The 18967-nt window shown below is 45.8% G+C and overlaps 1 protein-coding gene across 2 annotated transcripts; it reads left to right on the plus strand.

The window, feature by feature from the left end:
• The first annotated feature begins 2174 nt into the window (after positions 1-2174).
• LOC137485535 (myeloperoxidase-like) lies at positions 2175-17725 on the plus strand. Of its 2 annotated transcripts, none has more exons than XM_068210059.1 (13): positions 2175-4068; positions 4738-4831; positions 5664-5839; positions 6447-6570; positions 8862-8991; positions 9845-10045; positions 10139-10454; positions 11808-11968; positions 12378-12630; positions 13888-14058; positions 14879-15116; positions 15586-15803; positions 17030-17725. In XM_068210059.1, the coding sequence occupies exons 1-13, from the start codon at positions 3972-3974 to the stop codon at positions 17068-17070; spliced, it is 2220 nt and encodes a 739-aa protein (XP_068066160.1). In that variant the 5' UTR covers positions 2175-3971; the 3' UTR covers positions 17071-17725. The 2 variants fall into 2 exon arrangements, with proteins under 2 accessions (XP_068066160.1, XP_068066161.1); XM_068210060.1 differs by having other exon boundaries at positions 2175-3011.
• The last annotated feature ends 1242 nt before the right edge of the window (positions 17726-18967 follow it).

Here is an 18967-nt window from a genome sequence, read left to right on the forward strand (position 1 = left end):
GAGCAGAAGATGCACTGGATACAGTTATGCAAACTTGTGCCCTGGACAAGGACAGATTGGCTTGTACAGGCTATTGGCTCTCAGTTTGTAAATAAATCCACAGTTTGAAATATAGGAAAAATACACCATTGTCGGGTGAAGAGGAGACTTTGTATGTTTGAAGTTGTACCCAAATTAAGTCCTTAATCGTTATTACACTTGAGGCCTCATGGTTCAAACCTGGGAATTAATTGTGTCTCTGTCACCTAAGGCCAGGTTAAATGGGGCTTGGAGCAATCTGGTCTAGTAGAAAGTGTACCTGCGCATGGGACAGGGTGGAATGAGATGACCTTTAAGGTTGCTTTCAACCCAAACCAGTCTGGGATTCTGGGATTCTATGATTTCTATGAAAACCAAGCTGAAGGAGCACTCAGGAATATCAGAGGTGTCAAATGAGGAAGGGGAGGATGTTGCCTTTTGCCGTTAGGATGGGAAATAGGAGTGCAATAATAAGCTCTTTCTTTTGTTTGTGTTGCTGGAGTTTAATGATCCCTTGTTCCTACAGCTACTTTTTAGCAAACACCATCAGTGGTTTACACAGCTCTGGGATTATACTGGGATTTAGGGGTGAAGATCTGCAGCCTGAACAGGACCAAGAAATAATGCTAGCAATACCAAGAGCCTGAGAGAAATCTGCATCTTCTCAAGATAGAGGAGATCTGCTGCTTGGTCAGATAAGTAATGGATAATTATTGCCCTGGTTGCCTGGATGTTTTGTAAACTGCTGAATGTACATTGGCCTTGGTGAGCAGGATGCCCTGGATTTTCTGGAGGCTCCAAAGATTGCACTGGAACATCACAAATCCCAGCTGGAGTTGACATGGGACTGCTTGCCTGACATGTGAAAGCCTTGGGAACTGCATTTAGGCCCCAGTAATGGACATGGCACATAATGTGAATGCAACCTTTGCCTACCAGAGGACTGGAGCCATGGGAGCAGCATGGGGCTGCCCGCCCACAAGGACACATGTCCTCGAGGGTGGACAGTGTTCCTGTCCAAGGGCAGTGGGAGTCACCAGCCTGCCAATGAGATGTAAAGGAAGATTCCTTGCCTGACCTGGCAATTCCTTGCCTCCAGCCTGGTAGTCTCTGGCACCACCTGAGCTGGGACTGAGGTCCCTTCCCAGCAGTAGCACCAGTGACCCCACCTGACTCCCCACACCCCTCACACTCCCCCAGTGAGACCAAGTTTCCTCACCAGCTCGACCCCAGGTTTCCCACAGCAGAGTCACAAATGTCTGGATGCTCAAGTTAATTTAATCTTGGTGTAACAACAGAATAACAGCTTGAGTTGGTGCCTCTGAGCAGGGATCCAAACAAAGGAAGCCCTGGGCTTTATACCCTCCCAGTCCAAGCACAGAAAAGTCTGGAGTCATTGGCTCCAGCCATGTCTCCGACTGTCCCACACCTGGCTGTGCACAGGTCCCTGTTCCCCCCTGGGAAGGGGCCTTGGTCTCAGCTCTGGTGGTGCCACTGGGACTGCCAGGGTGGCTCCTGGATAGTCAGACAGGGAAGTTTCCTTAAGAGTTGCTAATGGCAAAGATACTTGCCACAAACACACACAAAAAAAAAAAAGTAGCAAAGTCACCCAGCAGGTACCTGGACTTCTGCCTATGCACATTTTGCAAGGAAAGCTGGATAGATAAGGTGGAGCACCTGGTAGGGTGATCAGAGTCCCTCTGGTGCTGGGGGCCACCTGCTTTAGATTCAAACTTCTCTTTAGGGGAGAAATATTGACGTTGCATTTTCAGTTTCTGAAAACCTGACCTTCACACATCTTTCTTTTTTTTTTCTTTTTTTCCCCCCACAGATTTAAAATAACATATTTTTGGTAGTAGTTTCCTTTATCATACATGCTTTTATTTTATTTTATTTGGTTTAATAAGAGCTGTGAAAATATTTGAACAGTAGGAAGAATTGGCTTCCTAATCCTGGGAGGTTTAAAAGGCTGATTGATGGCAAGAAAATTCAGCATTGTCTTTTGTTATCAGCGTCACCAATGTTCAAAGGATTAAATTACTTCTACTACCTTGGTCCACTGAAGTACAGTCCTTTTCCCTCCTGCATATCATGGAATCATGGCATGGTTTGTGTTGGAAGGGACCTTAAAGTGCATCCCGTTCTGCACCCTGCCATGGGCAGGGACACCTTCCACTGTCCCAGGCTGCTCCAAGCCCTGTCCAGCCTGGCCTTGGGCACTGTCAGGGATCCAGGGGCAGCCACAGCTGCTCTGGGCACCCTGTGCCAGGGCCTGCCCACCCTCACAGGGAAGAATTTCCTCTTAACCATCTGTCATAATTCACATTGAAATGAATTACGTCACTTGGCCCAAGATTTTTTTCCTTTCTAAGTATTGGCACAGCTATAACTTTGGGATTGTCCATATTTCTGTCCATGTGATTTTGCTGGAAACAGCATGACCCTCCTCTGTGCTACTGCCTCATTCCTTGTCCAGTCTGTGTCATCCTCAATAATCAGCAATTATTTTAGAGGAATTTCCAAATCCCTGATGGGACACAACTTTGTTTTGCCTGGACACAAATAGTGGCAGGCCCACCATTCACACATTCTCTATGTGGACCTTGGGATGCTCCACAAATGCATTGGCAAAATGATCCATTTCTGGCTTCCCAGACCCTCAGAGATGTCAACCAACAAGGAAAAAGAAGCTAAATTCCACCATGATCTATAACCATCAAAAAGTTAAGCTGACCTCTTTCACTTGCAGGAAAGAAATGTGTGTCTTCATTCCTTTTTAAACTGATTTTTCAAGAAGGAAGTCAGAAGGAATGGAGAAGTGTACACTTTCTAGATCATTCCAGGAAAGCAAACCAGCAGATATTTCCTCTTGGCTCAATCTGGTCCCAGGTTTTTGGCCACACCCATCTTAGACCCAGTGAATTTCTGCCCTGGTGCAGGTGTATAAAGAACTGACTTCTCTTCCAGCCCTGCCAGTGCTGCAGAGATGGCAGGTAAGATCAGTGCATTTTCATTCTGTATCTGCATTTGATATTTCTGGTGTGGATATTGGTGCATTCCACGGGTGAACCCAAGGAGATGGGAGGCAGAGCAGAGTGTTGGGACCTGGTGGTGCTTCATTCCTCCTTCTCCCCTGATGTGTATTTAATTTATTGTGAGAAGTGAGAAAAGACAGCCTGATTTATTTCTCATGCAGAAAATTCCTGCAATATATGATTGCAAGGAATAAGCAGCTTTCAATCCCAGGAACATGGTCCAGGAATTTTCATGGATTGTAAATGTAAGATAACCTCTCCCACTGTGAGAAATCTGTTAGTTCTTTCAAATTTTGTCTCTGTCCTGTTCTAAATAATTAAGAAGTTGACTAAATTACTTAAAATAAATTTAGTTACAACCTTCGGGCTAAAAATCTCCATTCGGGGAAGGTGCTGTGCCACAGTGGGAGATATTGGTGGAACAGATCATACACATCTCTGCTGTTAATGTGAAACAGGAATAGAGACGAATTTCAGGGAGCAGCAGGAGGACTGGAAGGGGTGGTTGAAAGTGATGATAGACGTGGCAGCTTGTTTTGTTCAGTATCAAGACGGAGGGGGCAGAGAGGGATGTGTGGGGTCCTTTCCACCAACTGCTTGTGGACAGTGCCAAAGACAGGACTCCAGCACACCACCCTCTTCCAACTCACCTTCCCAATATCCCCCACCACTGAGGCTAGACTGTACTGCTGACTGCTTATTCCTTGGCAGCTACTCAGCCCAGTTTGCTGAGCGTCCCACCTCTCAGAGGCGTCCCTGTGTCCTGCCAACATCTAGAGCCACAGCCCCAGCCCAAGTCCCACTGACAGATCTGGACAGAGGGCAGCTCGATTTTATTCTTGGATCCTGAAAGAGATATTGAAACCAAACATCTCAATCTGTTCTGACCCTTCAGTGAAGCCCTGCCCATTGAGGATTATGTTGCATTTCTCTCTAGGCACAAATCCAAGGGTGACTCTCCTGGGATCCATCATCACTCTCTGTGCAGTTGGAGCAACGGGCTTCTCGGGGAATAGTAGGTTCCTGTTTGTCCTTTGGCTGCTGCTGTACTGGAAAGGGTGTGAATCAAAACTCAGCCCGAGGTCCCAATTAGACACAGCTCCAATACAAAATTGAAATACTCTTTGGATTGATCCACTAAAAATGAAGTTGATACCTGAGAGATTTGCCTGAGGAAACTCCCTATTTAACCAATAGCCCATCAGTGCAAATCATCCTTTTATGACAGGAAACTTGGGGCAGAGATTGTATCTTTGACTTCTTCTGTGCACTTTCCCTAGGGAAATATCTGGAGCCCCAGGAGCAGCTGAGGGAGCTGGGAAAGCTCCTTTTCTCAGCCTGGAGAAAAGGAGGCTCAGGGGGGACCTTCTGACTCTGCACAACTCCCTGACAAGAGGGGACAGCCAGGGGGTCGGGCTCTGGTCCCAGGCAACAGGGACAGGAGGAGAGGGAATGGTATCAAATTGTGCCAGAGGTTTAGACTGGGGAACGTTTCTTCATGGAAAGGATTGGGAAGCACTGAAACAGGCTTCCCACGGCAGTGATGGAATCACCATCCCTGAAAACGTTAAAAAAACCTGTGTATGTGGCATCCTGGGGACATGGTTTAGTTGAGAACAAAGCTTTTGGTGTATAATTGAGTATCCTAAATTTCTGCTTTTTCTTCTTTTATTTTATTGAGCAGAGGTCTCAGAGGTGCTGTCAGATTCATCTCTCCTGAGCACCATTACTGAGGCCAGGCAGTTGGTAGACACTACATATTTACAGGCTCGAAAAAGGTGAGTTCTTCCTGCATGACAGCCCCAATATGTTAAGGCAATAAGATTAAAGATATGTGTGTTTTTCCTGTTTTCCAATGCATATTTATTATGGAGAAGCCTTAGCGCCAGGACTCTCTTTGTCATGGCTGGAGGGATCCTTTTGCCCAGTTTGGCTGGATTCTGGTCCCAGAACCTCCAATCACGACCTCCAAGTATTGTTTCCTCACCTGCACTGCCACGAGCACCTTTCACTGGTCCATAATGGCTCAGACATGCTGCACACATGTGAGTCCTCTTCTGGAAGCAGGAGTTCTGCCCCTCTCCAGAAGGACTGGAGTTGTGCAGATGGACACCCTGTCCCAGATAGGTGTGAGTGGAAGTCAAACCCCAGGTATCCTCTGTGATTGTCCCAAAAGGCTAGTTCCAGGCAGTGGGATGATTTGGGAAGGAGTCTCTCTCCACTCATCCTACAGAAGTAGCAAGACAGAGCCTTGAGACCAGAAAGAGATGGAACAGGAGCGAGGTTGTCCCTCTGCTCACAGAATACACCTTGCAACATAATACATGTAAAATTTTATCCAGTCACAGTTCATTGATCTGGATTTCCACATGATAGAACAAAGTTTATTGTGACAAGGAAGTGTGACTGCAAACTTGAAGTAGGGGATTACAGTGCTTTTTTTTTGCCAAAACCATCTGAGCTGACATGCTAATGTGCAGGCAGCTGGTCCTACTGGGCAGGGTCTGCATGTGACCCTGCAGTGGTGTCACAGCTAATTACACCCAGTCCAGCATGACAGAGGAGCTCTGATTTCAGAGAAGGTGCTTCATGGAACTCTTCTATGTTCAGCTTAAAGAGAAAACTGGAGGAAAAGATTGTTAACCCGATGGATTTCCTGAAGCACCTAAAGGACCCCACAGGAAGAACCAGATCTGCAGTCCGTGCCGCTGATTACTTGGAAACTACTTTGAAACTCCTCAAAAGGAAGCTGCATCTCTCTGGGAAACAGAGTTTCAATGTCACAGGTAATGTGATTTAGACCAAAATGTCTTACGAAGAGCAAAGAGCAGGAAATGTGCCACAGCAGGTGGCAGAGAGCAGCTCTGCCATGACCCAAATAACGAGGGCTAAAACCCTTCCCCAACAGGGGAATAGATTTGAAGGTTTCTCAGAGACAGACCAAATTCCCGGGTGTTTTATTCATCATCTCTGAGAATGCATCTCTCCTATCCTTGTAAAAACAGCCTAACAATACCTGTGACAAACCTGGGACAAAGCCCACTGGAGACTGTAATCACTGAAAACCCTTCATCTTCCACTTCTGCTCTGCACACCTGGGTTGTACCACTCTGCAAACTCATCGTTTTGTTCCCAGCTGGGGTAAAACCGTCCTGGTGATGATGCTCTCCACATTCCCCTGGAAAATTGCTTAATGCCTACCCAGTTTCCCTAGTCCAGAGGGGAAGGCTGATCCACAAAAGGGTTTAGGCACCAAATTAACAATCCCAATCCAGATGTTTTATATCCACAGCTCCAATTCAGCTGGCTCAAATGTTGACCTAGAACACTGAGAAGTTAAAACAACAAAAGAAGAGTAGGATCAGATGTTACTTCACAGGGTTTCTCTTGCAGACCTGCTAAGCAGGAGACAGAAGGAGATGATTTCCAAGGGCACTGGCTGTGACTATCAGACTCGTTCCATTAAATGCCCGGAGAGGGACTTGTACCGGACCATTACTGGGGAGTGCAACAACAGGTAGGATTTGTGTGTGGACAAGGCGAGTCTTTTTATTCAGACCCAGGGTAGATGATCTGTGAAAGTGCCTTTCAAAAGGACAAGAAGAGTGAAATGCTCAGTTTAATGAGCCTATAACAGGGGATTCATTTCTACCTGTGCCTGTCAGGAAAAAGATGTAATTTCTTAAAAGTCTCAGATTTGTGCCCACTGCCCTTTATGTGTTGCTTTGGATGAAGGAAAGGATCTTGGGGTGGGGAAGGTAAGAATTTGAGGAAATTTTCAGGCTATGACTCAGCCTCTCATTTTGCTGGAGGCTACGGGAAATCATCCCTCCACTCTTTCATAGGGATAATTCTAATTTCCCCAGCTGATTCAGATGATAACATTCAGCTGATGATGTATCTCTGTGATGAGTAAGGGTGGGAATTAAATAAGACTTTAATTCTCGGTTCTTCCAACTTTCTATATTGTACATTCTTTATCTGAGTATTCGGGTGTTTTTGCACATAGTTTCCCTCCAGGTTCAAAGCTGGGATCAAATGTTTATTTCCGTTTGCACTTTTAATTTTTTTTTTTTTACCAGAAAATGACCAAATTCCTACTCTGACAATGACAGTTAAGGCTCCTTGTCCTGCTGTGTCAGACACCAAATCTGAGCAGGACTTGCATCCAATGTGCACCTGGCATGAAACAAATGTGCCAGATATGAATACATAGCACAGCTCTGCAGCAGTGTGTGGGGAGCTCACACTCACTGGGGTTTTCCAGTCTGTTCCCCTGGACTCCAGGGCCTCCAGCCCCACAAGGGTGTGGAGTCTCTTTCACTGGGGATATTCCAGAACTATCTGAACACAGTCCTGTGCCATGTGGTCTGAGATGACCTTGCCTGAGCAGTGACATGGGACCAGGTGACTCCAGTGTGGTCTCTTCCAGCCTGACCCATTGTGGGATTTTGTGTCCATGCTGATTTGAGGTTTAGGGTAGGGCTGTCCTTGGCCTTGTTGGGCTGTCAGAGACATGAGGAGGCTTGAGGGATCCCTGTGGTGGTAATATTTTTCCCAAGGATCTTGCTCAGATTGAGGTGCACACCACAAGAATAGTTTGCCTGCAAGGACAGTGAAAACAATCAGAACAAGACCCTGGTGGTTCTGAGTCTTTAATATTTTATGGAATTGCTTTGGCTCTGGCACAGTCATTTTCCTAGGACATGCTCTTATTTCACAGCACACAGTGCTGAACACTCTGCTGTGAACACTGGGCACTCCTCTCCTTTTCCAGTGCAGAATCACAGATTCATTTAAGTTGGAAAATGTGGATGCCAGCCTGGTCAGGGAGAGAGAAACAGCAATTGTTTCTCACAGTGGCTTGTGAGAATTTTTAGGGAGTTGTAGGAATATGATACCTTGTTAGTCTAAACAATCTGCAGGTGGTGTTTTTCCACATTGCTTTTCTGTTCCTCTCAAGGACGGTGTGTGAGAAAGATGTTTTTATTAACTAAGGAATCAAATATGATGTGTCATGTCAGTCTATTTAAGCTGAAGTTTCCTTTCCATAAAGGCCTTATTTTCTTCCTTTTTATGCTGCATCCTCATCTGTTCTTGTGTCATTCTTGGTGCAAGAGTGACAGAAAGAGACCTCCAAGACCATCAAGCCCAACCTTTGACTCATCCCCACCTTATCAACCAGACCAGAACCCTGAGTGCCACATCATATAGACAGACATTGCCTGAGTTTTGTGCCCACAGGGCCACAGATCATTGGCTCAATCAAAATTATTTTTCTCCTGAACATGAAATGCTGACTTTAGCAGTTCAAACTTTTTGGAGCAGTGCAAGGCAACACCACAATGGCCACAGCTGCAGGCTGAGAGGGTCTGTGTAAAAACTTTCCCAAGGGACAGCCGAGGCACAGATCCCCACAGAGGTGGAGAATCTTCATCCTTGGAAGCTTCCAGACCCCAGCTGGACAAGACATGGCCACCCTCACCATGCTGATGGCCCTGCTGTGAGTCTGATTTTGAGAGGGCAGTGAAGACAGAGGTGGTAGAGAGATTTAAATGCCAGATAAAATTAATGTAGGTTTAACTGACAGATAAAATTAATAGAGTGACACAAGGCACCTTTTTGAAAAGAAGTTGATTTTTCTCCACAGTAATAACCTTGGTATAATTTGTTTCTTGGTATTTTCCCAGTCTCATCCCTGTTACCAGAGTGTTCAGACATGGAATAAAGGGTTGTGAAATGTTGGTCTGTACAAGGCTGCTGATGTTTGAAAAAATAACAGAAGTTGTTTTTCTGGTGATGCTGCAGAAATCACTCCCACCTGGGGTCCTCTAACCGTGCCTTCGCACGCTGGCTCCCAGCCGTATACGAAGATGGAGTGTCTGTTCCCAGAGGGGCAAGTGAAGGAAAGCGCTACAATGGATTCCCACTCCCTCTGGTGAGAGTTGTTATCCTAATCCAGCCATGAGTAAGGACACTGCCCTCAATGCACCCATCAGGAAGGAAGCAGTGGCAACTTCTAGAGTGTAAATTGCTTGATCTTTGATCTCAGGCTGCTTTTCTACAATTGAGTTATTGCTCAGGTTAATATTTTTTGCTGGAGACAGACATGAGAAGAAGGTTGTGGATGCTTTCGTAAGCAGTTTCCAAAGTGTACACCCCAAGGATTCCTGCAGTCAGTGCTCAAGGACACCAGGAGGTTTGTACAAACCACAAGGCTTGGGAGTTCCTCAGCCATGTTCTTGACTTTCTGGTGTTCACAAACAAGTTTCAGCTGGAACAGGCTTTCCATGAAGCCAGGTTTGGCTGAAGGACTGTGTAGTCTACTTTTACACCTGATTGGATGGAGCTCTGTAATGCCATAACTCTTAGTAATTTATCTAAGATAATCTTGTGCATGATCTACAACTACCTGAAAGGAGTACGTGGGGATTGGCCTCTTCTCCAAGGTAACAAGTGACAGGACAAGAGGAAATAGCTTCAAATTGTACTAGAGGAGGTTTAGGATATTAGGAGAAATGTCTTCAATGACATAGTGGTTAAGCATTGAAGCAGGATTTCCAGGGCAGTGGAGGAGTCAATCCCTGAAGGTGTTCAAAAACAGGTAGATGTGGCAATTCTCAATATGGTTTAGAGGGAATGAGGATACTCGGTCAAAGGCTGATGATCTTGGAGGTCTTTTCTGACCTTCATGGTTCTGTGATTCCAAGATGTCTCAGTGGGCGTTCAAGTGAGAGGCAACCACTCCACCGTAGCAGAGACAGTCACATTTTCATTTTGGTTTTCTGCAGGTTCGAAAAGTATCCAATGAAATTGCTCACACGGCCAATGAGAACATCACTGCAGACCAGCAGCTCTCGCTGGTCTTCATGCACTGGGGCCAGTGGGTCAACCATGACATAGACTTGGCCCCTGCCAGTGGGGAAGGAGCCAGCCTGGATCTCCAGTGCCACACCAGCTGTGCCTTCAAGCCCCCCTGCTTCCCCATTAAGGTACCCTGACTCTCACCTGTGCCACACTCTCTTACAGCAGCAAAAATAAAACCACAGGGCTTTCTGAGGCATGACTTGGCTCATTTGCTTTAGTTCCCCCCTGAGGACTCGCGGATGCTGAGCTCAAACACCTGCATGCCGTTTGTGCAGTCAGCCTCCGTGTGCAACCCCGCGACCTTCCGGCGGGAACAGCTCAATGCCGCCACGTCCTTCATCGACGCCAGCACGGTGTACGGCAGCGACGACGTCCTGGCGAGGAGCCTGAGAAATCTCACCAACCAGTTGGGCTTGATGGCCGTGAACCAGGACTTCTTGGACGCGGGGCTAGAATTGCTGCCCTTCGAGAGCACGACGCACAGCGTTTGTGTTCTCACCAACAGGAGTGCCAACATCCCCTGTTTTAAAGCAGGTAAGGTGCAGCTCGGTGGTTTTCAGTGGGTCATAAAGTCAAAAAGGGACAAATATCTCTGTAGGTCTCTTCCAACAGAGGATATTCTGTGATTCTGTGATATTTGAATGAGGCACTTCAAGACATGACTACATTAGGTGAAAGACAGGGAATCCTCCCCCCAGTTAGAAAAGAAAAATAATCAAGCAATAATCGATTAATAAACATAAAATTATTTTAACTTCCCCCAAAAAATACAGCAAATTGTTATTCCTTTATAAAGTCTTTTTGAAAGCATGAGAAATTTTCAATAGAATAGCCACCAGTGCTTAAAACTTCTTTGGAGCTTTTTTCTTCTACCTAGAATTCACCATTCATTACTTGAATGCCAATTGTCAGCTTGTCAGCACTGACTGAGAAAGTTCAGGCTGGAGAAGAGCGGGTTGTGTGGAGACCTCACAGCATCTTCCAGGATCTCAGGATCTAGAGGGACTACAGGGAGCCTGGAGAGGGACTGCATTAGTAACTGTAGTGGGAGGACAAGGGAGAATGGCTTCACATTGAAAGAGAGTAGATTAAATTAGATACACAGAAGAAATTCTTCCCTGTGAGAGTGGTGAGGCCCTGGCAAAGGCTGCCCAGAGAAGCTGTGCCTGTCCCATCCCTGGAAATGTTCAGGGTAAGGCTGAATGGGGCTTGGAGCAACCTGGGGTAGTGGAAGGTTGAAATGGGATGGGCTTTAAAATCCCTTCCGTTCTGTGATTCTGTGATTCAGTTTTCAACCCAATCAAGACTAACAGTTAACACTCTTAAGAAATCTACTTAATTGAATAATTAACTAACCCATCCTACATCAGAAGAAAAGTCTAGGTGTTTGTATGAAATTTAACTGAAGACAAATACAGAACTTACTCAAATTTGAAGTGATCCATCACAGGCATAACATTAAAAAAACATTATAAATGTGAAGCTTGCAAAATCAATCATAAGGGTACAGAGTGTTCTCATTTCCTCATTCTCTGCCTGTGAGAAGGGCTCCTTGTGGAGTGAGGAGATGCTCAGTGCTTCTTCCATCATCTCACAGAGGGTCTTCACTGAGTTTCCCTCCAGTTTTCATAGAATCACAGAAGGGTTTGGCTTGGAAGAGAACTTTAAGAACATCCTGTTCCACCCCCTGTCATGGGCAGAGACACCTTCCACTATATCAGGTTGCTTCAAGCCCCATCCAGCCTGGCCTTGTGCACTTCCAGGGATGGGGCAGCCACAGCATTATTGCCAGGAACATCACCACTTGTTAGTTGTCTGTCCTAACACAAAAACCTGCTTCTGAAATTGAAAGCAATGTACAAAATTCATAAAATATTTTAATTTTAGGTGACAAACGGGTGACAGAAAACCTGGGACTCTCTGCAATGCACACTCTCTTTGTCCGAGAGCACAATCACCTGGCTACAGAGCTGAGGAAATTAAATCCCCACTGGGATGGGGAAAAGCTTTACCAGGAGAGTCGAAAGATTGTGATTGCCATAAACCAGGTACTGTTCGCTGTTTATCATCCACACATTTAGAAATGGCTTTTCCTTCAGGCAAAAGGAGGAAAATGTTTTGCCAAATCAGTGGAGCTATTTGTGGGAGTTGGAAATTGTGAATGAGGGTAGTCCACCTGAGACAGCATGGATATCCAGAGCTTTTTTATGCATCATGCTACTAATTTATCAATTATCTATTATATTAATATATAAATTAATTATTAGATAAAATAATTTCACATTTTAAAATAATTTAAATCCATTATGCCAAACTTATTCCATTGCTACAGCTTTTTTTTCTGAAAACTTTAATGAATTCTGCTGCAGAGAGTCCACGTTCATTCTCTGCACTTGACTTCTGATGCCATTTCTGCTGCAGCAGCTGGTAACTTGCTGCGTACTTGTGCTTTTTCAGATCATAACATACAGAGATTACCTCCCACTCCTGCTGGCTGAGGAGACCAGCAAGTGGATCCCTTTGTACAGTGGTTACAATGAAAAGGTGGATCCAAGGGCCTCAAATGTTTTCTCCCTGGCTTTCCGATTCGGCCACACTTCAGTGCAGCCTTTTGTGTCCCGTTTGAATGAGAGCTTTCAGCCTTTGGGTTCCTCCTCCCATGTCCCTCTGCATTTGACCTTTTGTGCTCCGTGGAGAATTATAATGGAAGGTAGGAACATGGAGCAGTGGTCCTGGTCTGGTCCTGGGGTGGAGATCAACTGGTCAGGCACATGGAATTACAGAATCCCAGAATCATTTAGGTTGGAAAAGATTTCCAAGACCATCAAGTCCAGCCTGTGACCCCCACCTTGTCACCCAGCCCAGAGCACTGAGCACAATGTCCAGTCATTCCTTGGACACGTCCCAGCTCAGCAAGACCTGACAGTGGGGTGTTCCATGTCCACTGAGAATGTGCAGCTTCTCCTGCTCCTCCAGGAGGCAGGAGACTCTTGTGCCAAATGTCAACGTCTATGTCAATCAAAGCTCTTATATCCCCCTATAATCAGGAGACATGGACAGAGTGTGATGCATCCAGTTTAACTGAGCTAAAGCAGCATCATTCCTTCCTAGAGGTGCCCATCCCTCTTCCTGGCTCTAACTGGAGTTATGGGGTCCTGCTATTACACAGCTGAGATCTCCAGATAAGTCTTTCCAAGGAACACAAATATCTCTTCCAAAATGGGTTAAGTAATTATGAGAAATATTATTACACATGTGCAGCCAATTTTCGTGTGTTTTGCTCATACTGTCTCCTTAATTGTTATGAAAAAGACATGGACAGTCAGACATGAATTAATGCTACCACTACATTACATGTTTTAATAAATGTCTGCCAATTAATAGTGAATTATAAACAAAATCCATTCCTAAACCTAAAACTTTGGGCAGACCCCCAAGCACCAGGACATAATGGAGTCTGACAGGCTGAGGAGCAGACTTGGAAAGGGACTGGTGGAGAGTAAGTGGATTTAGGGGTGTGGAAGAAAAAGCTAAGGGATGGGGAGGGATAAGGAATTTAGTCACTATGTGAGGCTTTATTTACTGGCACCTGCAGACATGTACAGATTCATACAGGCACCACTGTGAGGGTGGGGGGACCCTGGCACAGATTGCCCAGAGCAGCTGTGGCTGCCCCTGGAACCCTGGAAGTGTCAGTCTCAACCCAGGCTGAATGGGGCTTGGAGCAACCTGGGACAGTGGAAGGTGTCCCTGCCCATGGCAGGGGGTGGAATGAGAGGGGCTTTAAGGTCCTTTCCAACCCAAACCACTCTGGGATTCTGTGGTTCTATGATTCTATATGGTAAAATGAAAATATGAAGATGAAAACCCCACCTAGCCCATAGTAGACTGTTTCAGCTGCATGAATGGGACCATCAAAGCTGCACCTTGGCACAAAAAGTCTTTCCTTGATTTGCAATGGCTGCAGGAGGCATTGACCCCCTGATCCGGGGCATGGTTGTGGATCATGCAAAACTCATGAAACAGAACCAGTTGCTCATTGAGGAACTCCAGAACCACCTCTTTGAACAGACAGAGGTGATGGGTTTGGATCTAGGAGCCATGAACATCCAACGGGGAAGAGACCACGGCCTTCCAGGTAAGGAGACACAAATCCACACTTCCTGTGAATAAGACCTTTTCTTCCTTCTGCTGTTTATTCCATGAATGAACTGAGCTTTTTCTATACTAATGGGAAGAACCAGTACCTTGATTTGAAGGCGAAGGATGGACAGACAGTCAAGCTCAGTGAATAAAAGATTTCTCTATGATAAAAATCTTTTTGTGAGACATGTATGACAAGGACAAAAGGCTTAGAAATCAAAGATGATATTTGGGATAATGTAAGATAGTGGGTGAGAGACAGTGGTGCATTGCAAAGAGAGAGCATGTGTGGTACAGAATGTAGAGACACAAGTGACCAAATTCAGCTTTCACATGGGCTTGGACACATCCCCTGGGCTTTATTCCTTGCCCATCAGTCTTGTCCTGTGTCCCAGACAAGCCACAGTTCTGAGCAGAAGTGACTTGCACCCACAGATGGGACTGCCCCAGGTGCTGGAGGAGAATGGGTGCTCCTGGAAATTTGCACAACCAAATTTCCTGTTTTCTAAGAACTTAATCCTAGAAATTTTGCCTCCCAAAGCTGCAAGGACTGTTGCATTCATCCTCAGCAGTAGAAAGATTTAACCAACAGGATGAGATATAGTCACAAAGACAACCCAAACTGTTTGTTTAGTGTACATATGAGAAGGACCTTTGAAAATGTGACATTTGTTGGGGACTATTGTTGCATGGACAATAGTGCCTTCCAGATCTTTTAATGCCATGAGAAGTTGCAGGCAGTGCTCATGGGCCAAGAAGGGTGCTGTGGAAATGTGGTGGTGGGTCCTGGTCATCTGCTGCTCCTGCTTTTGCAGGTTACAATGCCTGGAGAGGTTTCTGTGGGCTTTCCCAACCCCAAACTATAGAAGAATTATCTGAGGTGCTGGGCAATCCCAAACTGGCCAAGAAGTTCATGAATGTGTATGGGACACCGTACAATATTGACCTCTGGATTGGGGCAGTTGCAGAGCCTGTGGTTTCCCAGGGCAGAGTTGGGCCCCTCCTGTCCTGCATTATTGGCACCCAGTTCAGGAACCTGCGTGATGGAGACAGGTGAGAGATACATTCCCTGTGACATTTTTTATGGGGAAAATGCTGTCATTTCCTGTGACACACAAATCCAACCCATTTACAGCACGCCAGTGAGTGGTCCCAGCAAGGCTCACCCCTTCATTTTAGCCCAGTTGCCAAAGGACTGTTTTTTTGCAGCCTGTTTCTGTAGATTCATGTGGCTGAGGAGTACCAGCTCCAGATCATGGGGCATCTGCTGTGGCCTCTGCCTGAGGTGACTTTTGCTCTCAGGGCATAAATCCCTGCATCCCAGCAGTCTGCTGATGCTGTGTGGAAGAGGCAGGCTCTCTGCACTGGCAGAATCCAGATCTGGCCACACCGGAGACACCTCTTTCTAAAGGGGTGTTCCTAGGGAAGGTGGATCTAAGCACCATTCAGACTCAACTTGGTCAGATTCCCATCTCAGCAAATACCCAGACATTATAAACTGCTTCTGAAAATTTCATTGCAGATTCTGGTGGGAAAACCCGGGAGTTTTCACTCCACAACAGTTGCAAGCGTTGAGAAAAATCTCAGTGTCAAGGGTGATCTGTGACAATACTCATATCAAAAAGATACCCAGGGATGTGTTCAAGATCAACACTTACCCCGAGGACTTCACTGATTGCCAAGAGATTGATGTGCTTGACCTCTCCTCCTGGAAAGATGAGCCTGAGAGTGCCACAAAAGGTACCAGTGGTCTAAGACCTGTCAAAAATAATACATGCACTATGAGGTCTTTTCCATGCCTAAAAAAAAGAAAGAATTAAGGTTTCCACCGTGACTCTATCCCCAAAAGACGACGACTGTCCATTTAGTTACACTCGGACAGCACTGGAGGCAGAGGTGCTGTTAACTGGGTTTCCAGGCAATGCATCACTTTCATCACACCTTATTCCCTGCCTCTTCCTTTCAAGCAAATGGGAGATCCCTCAAAATCCAGCCTGTTCTGGACCTTGGGAACGTGTCCTCTAAAGACCTTATTCCAGGACAACCATAGTCTTTTCTGACAGGAAAGGTGTTGATGAAAAAGCAACTAGAATTAGCCAACCTCCTCCAAAGTCTTACTCAGCTGCTCAAAGTTTTTGCTCTCCCCTCATCTTCACCAAAACTTTAAATTAGTTTAAGGTATATCTGGAGTAGTTTTGACACTGTATGGCCTCACACACCAGTAGAACACACATGATCAAAGGTTATGATGTGCCACAGTAAAACAATGTCTTTATCAGAGATGTGGACATGCAGTGTCCTACTGAAACACTTTTGACTAGGGCTCTCCCAGCTGAAATGATGTGGGAGAACAAAGACTTGAAGAATGGACTGGACTGGATTATTTTTCCTTCTGACAAATATTTATAGATGATCACAATACCTGGGGATCACCTACACTGTCCTTCTGCAAGGCAAAGACCAGCAAAGCATCTCCATGCAGTTCCTGTAAGGAGTTTGAGTAACTATTTGAGGGAAACGCTGTTGTTTAAGACAGATATTTGTGCTTAAAGGCTTCACCTTTGGTTTCTTTATTATGGTGGCTTCACCCCATTCTTTAGGACCTGAATCCAGCTCACCTTCTCTCTATACAAAAGAGGTTTTTTTTCATTTCTTTTTTTATTATATTCTTATGGTCACTAAAATGTGCTGAGCAGCTTCCTGTGGCTCTTTTCTGACCAAGCTTGGGGGAAGTCAAAGTGTTCGTGTAACCCAGAGAGAGTTACATCGCAGGGCTAAAAGCAGCTGCTAAAAGATTAACCTTTTGAAATGTCAAGAAATTGCCCCCAAACCATGCATTCTAAGGCTGGAAGCACCACGGTGTCTCAGAGATGCGAGGATACAGGGATGAGAAAAAGGTGAGAAAAAATGGTGTGTCCAGGAAAGACTTTTGTGCCTCTCAGCAGCTTTTTCTGCTTTATTGACAGTTTATAATCCTACTCATCAGACCAGCATTGGAAACCCCTAATGGTGGCACTGAGCTGCTCCTGGGAAACTCCTGCCTGGACATCAGGCCCCACTGGCTGCTGTTGACTGAACATCAGCACATGGTTTCCCAGAGGGGAGCTCAAGACTATGTAATCTGTTTTATTTCCTGTAATGTGATTTTTTTTAAAATAGAATTTCTTTCAAAAAACTTTCAGTAATGTAAGTCTTCAGATGAGAGGGCAATGATATTTTATTTTCTGTTGCCCTAAATAATTGATCAGAGGCTTTCTGACTCTCTAAAAGTGTAATTATGACAAGTTTTTTTACTTCCCATCCTGAATGGGTGTCAAACCTGCAGGCTGGCATGCTTGCATTGCAAAATCAAATTCCTTATCCTTTGTACCTACTCAGAAATTAGCACATTCATGTAATCTTTACCAAAACTTTCTCAATCTCCTGGTTTTGTGCAAGAGAAGAAGCTGTTTAGGCTGCTTCTAATCAGCAGTGAGATTTCAGCCTTTGAAGACACTGAAACATGGCAGCTGCATCTTGAAGCCTTGAAACAAGTTTTATTTAAATCCTACAGTGAATCTGTGTGGTTTGGGTATTCTGGGCAGTAATAAAACACATCCTTGTGCACTCACCTACACTTGGCATCAATGACAGGCTGGGGGCAGAGGGGTTGGAAATCTTTCCCTCAGAAAAGGGCCTAGGGAGCTGGCTGACAGTGGCTGAACAGGAGCCAAAGTGTGCCCGGGTGGGCAAGAGTCCAATGGCACCTGGGCTGTGACCACACACTGTGACCAGCATGATCAGGACAGTGCCTGTTCCCCTGTGCTGGAACTGCTGAGGCCCCACCTCAAATTCTGTGTTCAATTTTGGGCCTCTCACCACAAGAAAGACGTTGAAATGCTGGTGCATGTCCAGAGAAGGTAATGGAGCTGGGGAAGGGGCTGGAGCCTTCCCCCTTTTCCCCTGGAAAGGGGCTCAGCCTGGAGAAAAGGAGGCTCAGGGGGGACCTTGTGGCTCTGCACAGCTCCTGACAGGAGGGGACAGCCGGGGAGGTTGGGCTCTGCTCCCAGGGAACAGGGACAGGAGGAGAGGGAACGACCTCAGGCTGGGCCAGGGGAGGCTCAGGGTGGACATCAGCAGGAATTTCTTCTTGGAAAGGGTGGTCAAGCCCTGGAAGCCCAGGGAGGTGGTAGAGTCCTCATCCCTGGAGGTGCCCAAGGAAGAACTGGATGTGGCACTCAGTGCTCTGGGATGGTTGAGAAGGTGAGGATCAGTCACATGTTAGACTCGATGATCCTAGAGGGATTTTCCAACCTAAATGATTCTGTGAATCTGTGTGTGATTCTGTGTAAGTCAGACCTGTGTCCAAAACAGTCTTTGGCTCTGGTTCCTTGCTAAACATACCAGCACAAAAAAGCAAATCACATTGTGGCTGGTGGGCATCCTCTGACAGAGAAGACAGAAGGCTGGACTCAGAAATCAGGAGCTGCAGCTCCCAGAGTGTTTTTGAGTTGAAAGATATCCAGGTTGTACTAAAAATCATGAGGTTGTCATAGAATCATCAAGAATTGCAGAATCAGTAAGGCTGGAAAAGCACTCCAAGGTCATCGAGTCCTTTAACCCAGCACAGCCAGGTCAACCACTAAACCACGTCCCTCAGCACCAGATACACACATCTTTTAAACAGTTCCAGGGATGGTGATTCCATCTGGGCATAGTAAGCATACTAGGCAGCATACTCATGCTGTTTGCCTCTGGTTTCTGAGCCCCCAGACATGTGCCTCTTGCACTTTGAAGATGTGTTCAGCCCTGAAAGCAAAATCTTCCACAGCTTAAAGGAAGGCCACAGAAACCACCAAGCCCTGTAGACACATGTAAGATCTTTAATTCCCCTCTCCCAAAGCTGCCTTGGTTTCTGTCTCTCA

The sequence above is a fragment of the Anomalospiza imberbis genome, chromosome 20 (genome assembly GCF_031753505.1).
Source record: "Anomalospiza imberbis isolate Cuckoo-Finch-1a 21T00152 chromosome 20, ASM3175350v1, whole genome shotgun sequence".
Taxonomy (NCBI): domain Eukaryota; kingdom Metazoa; phylum Chordata; class Aves; order Passeriformes; family Viduidae; genus Anomalospiza; species Anomalospiza imberbis.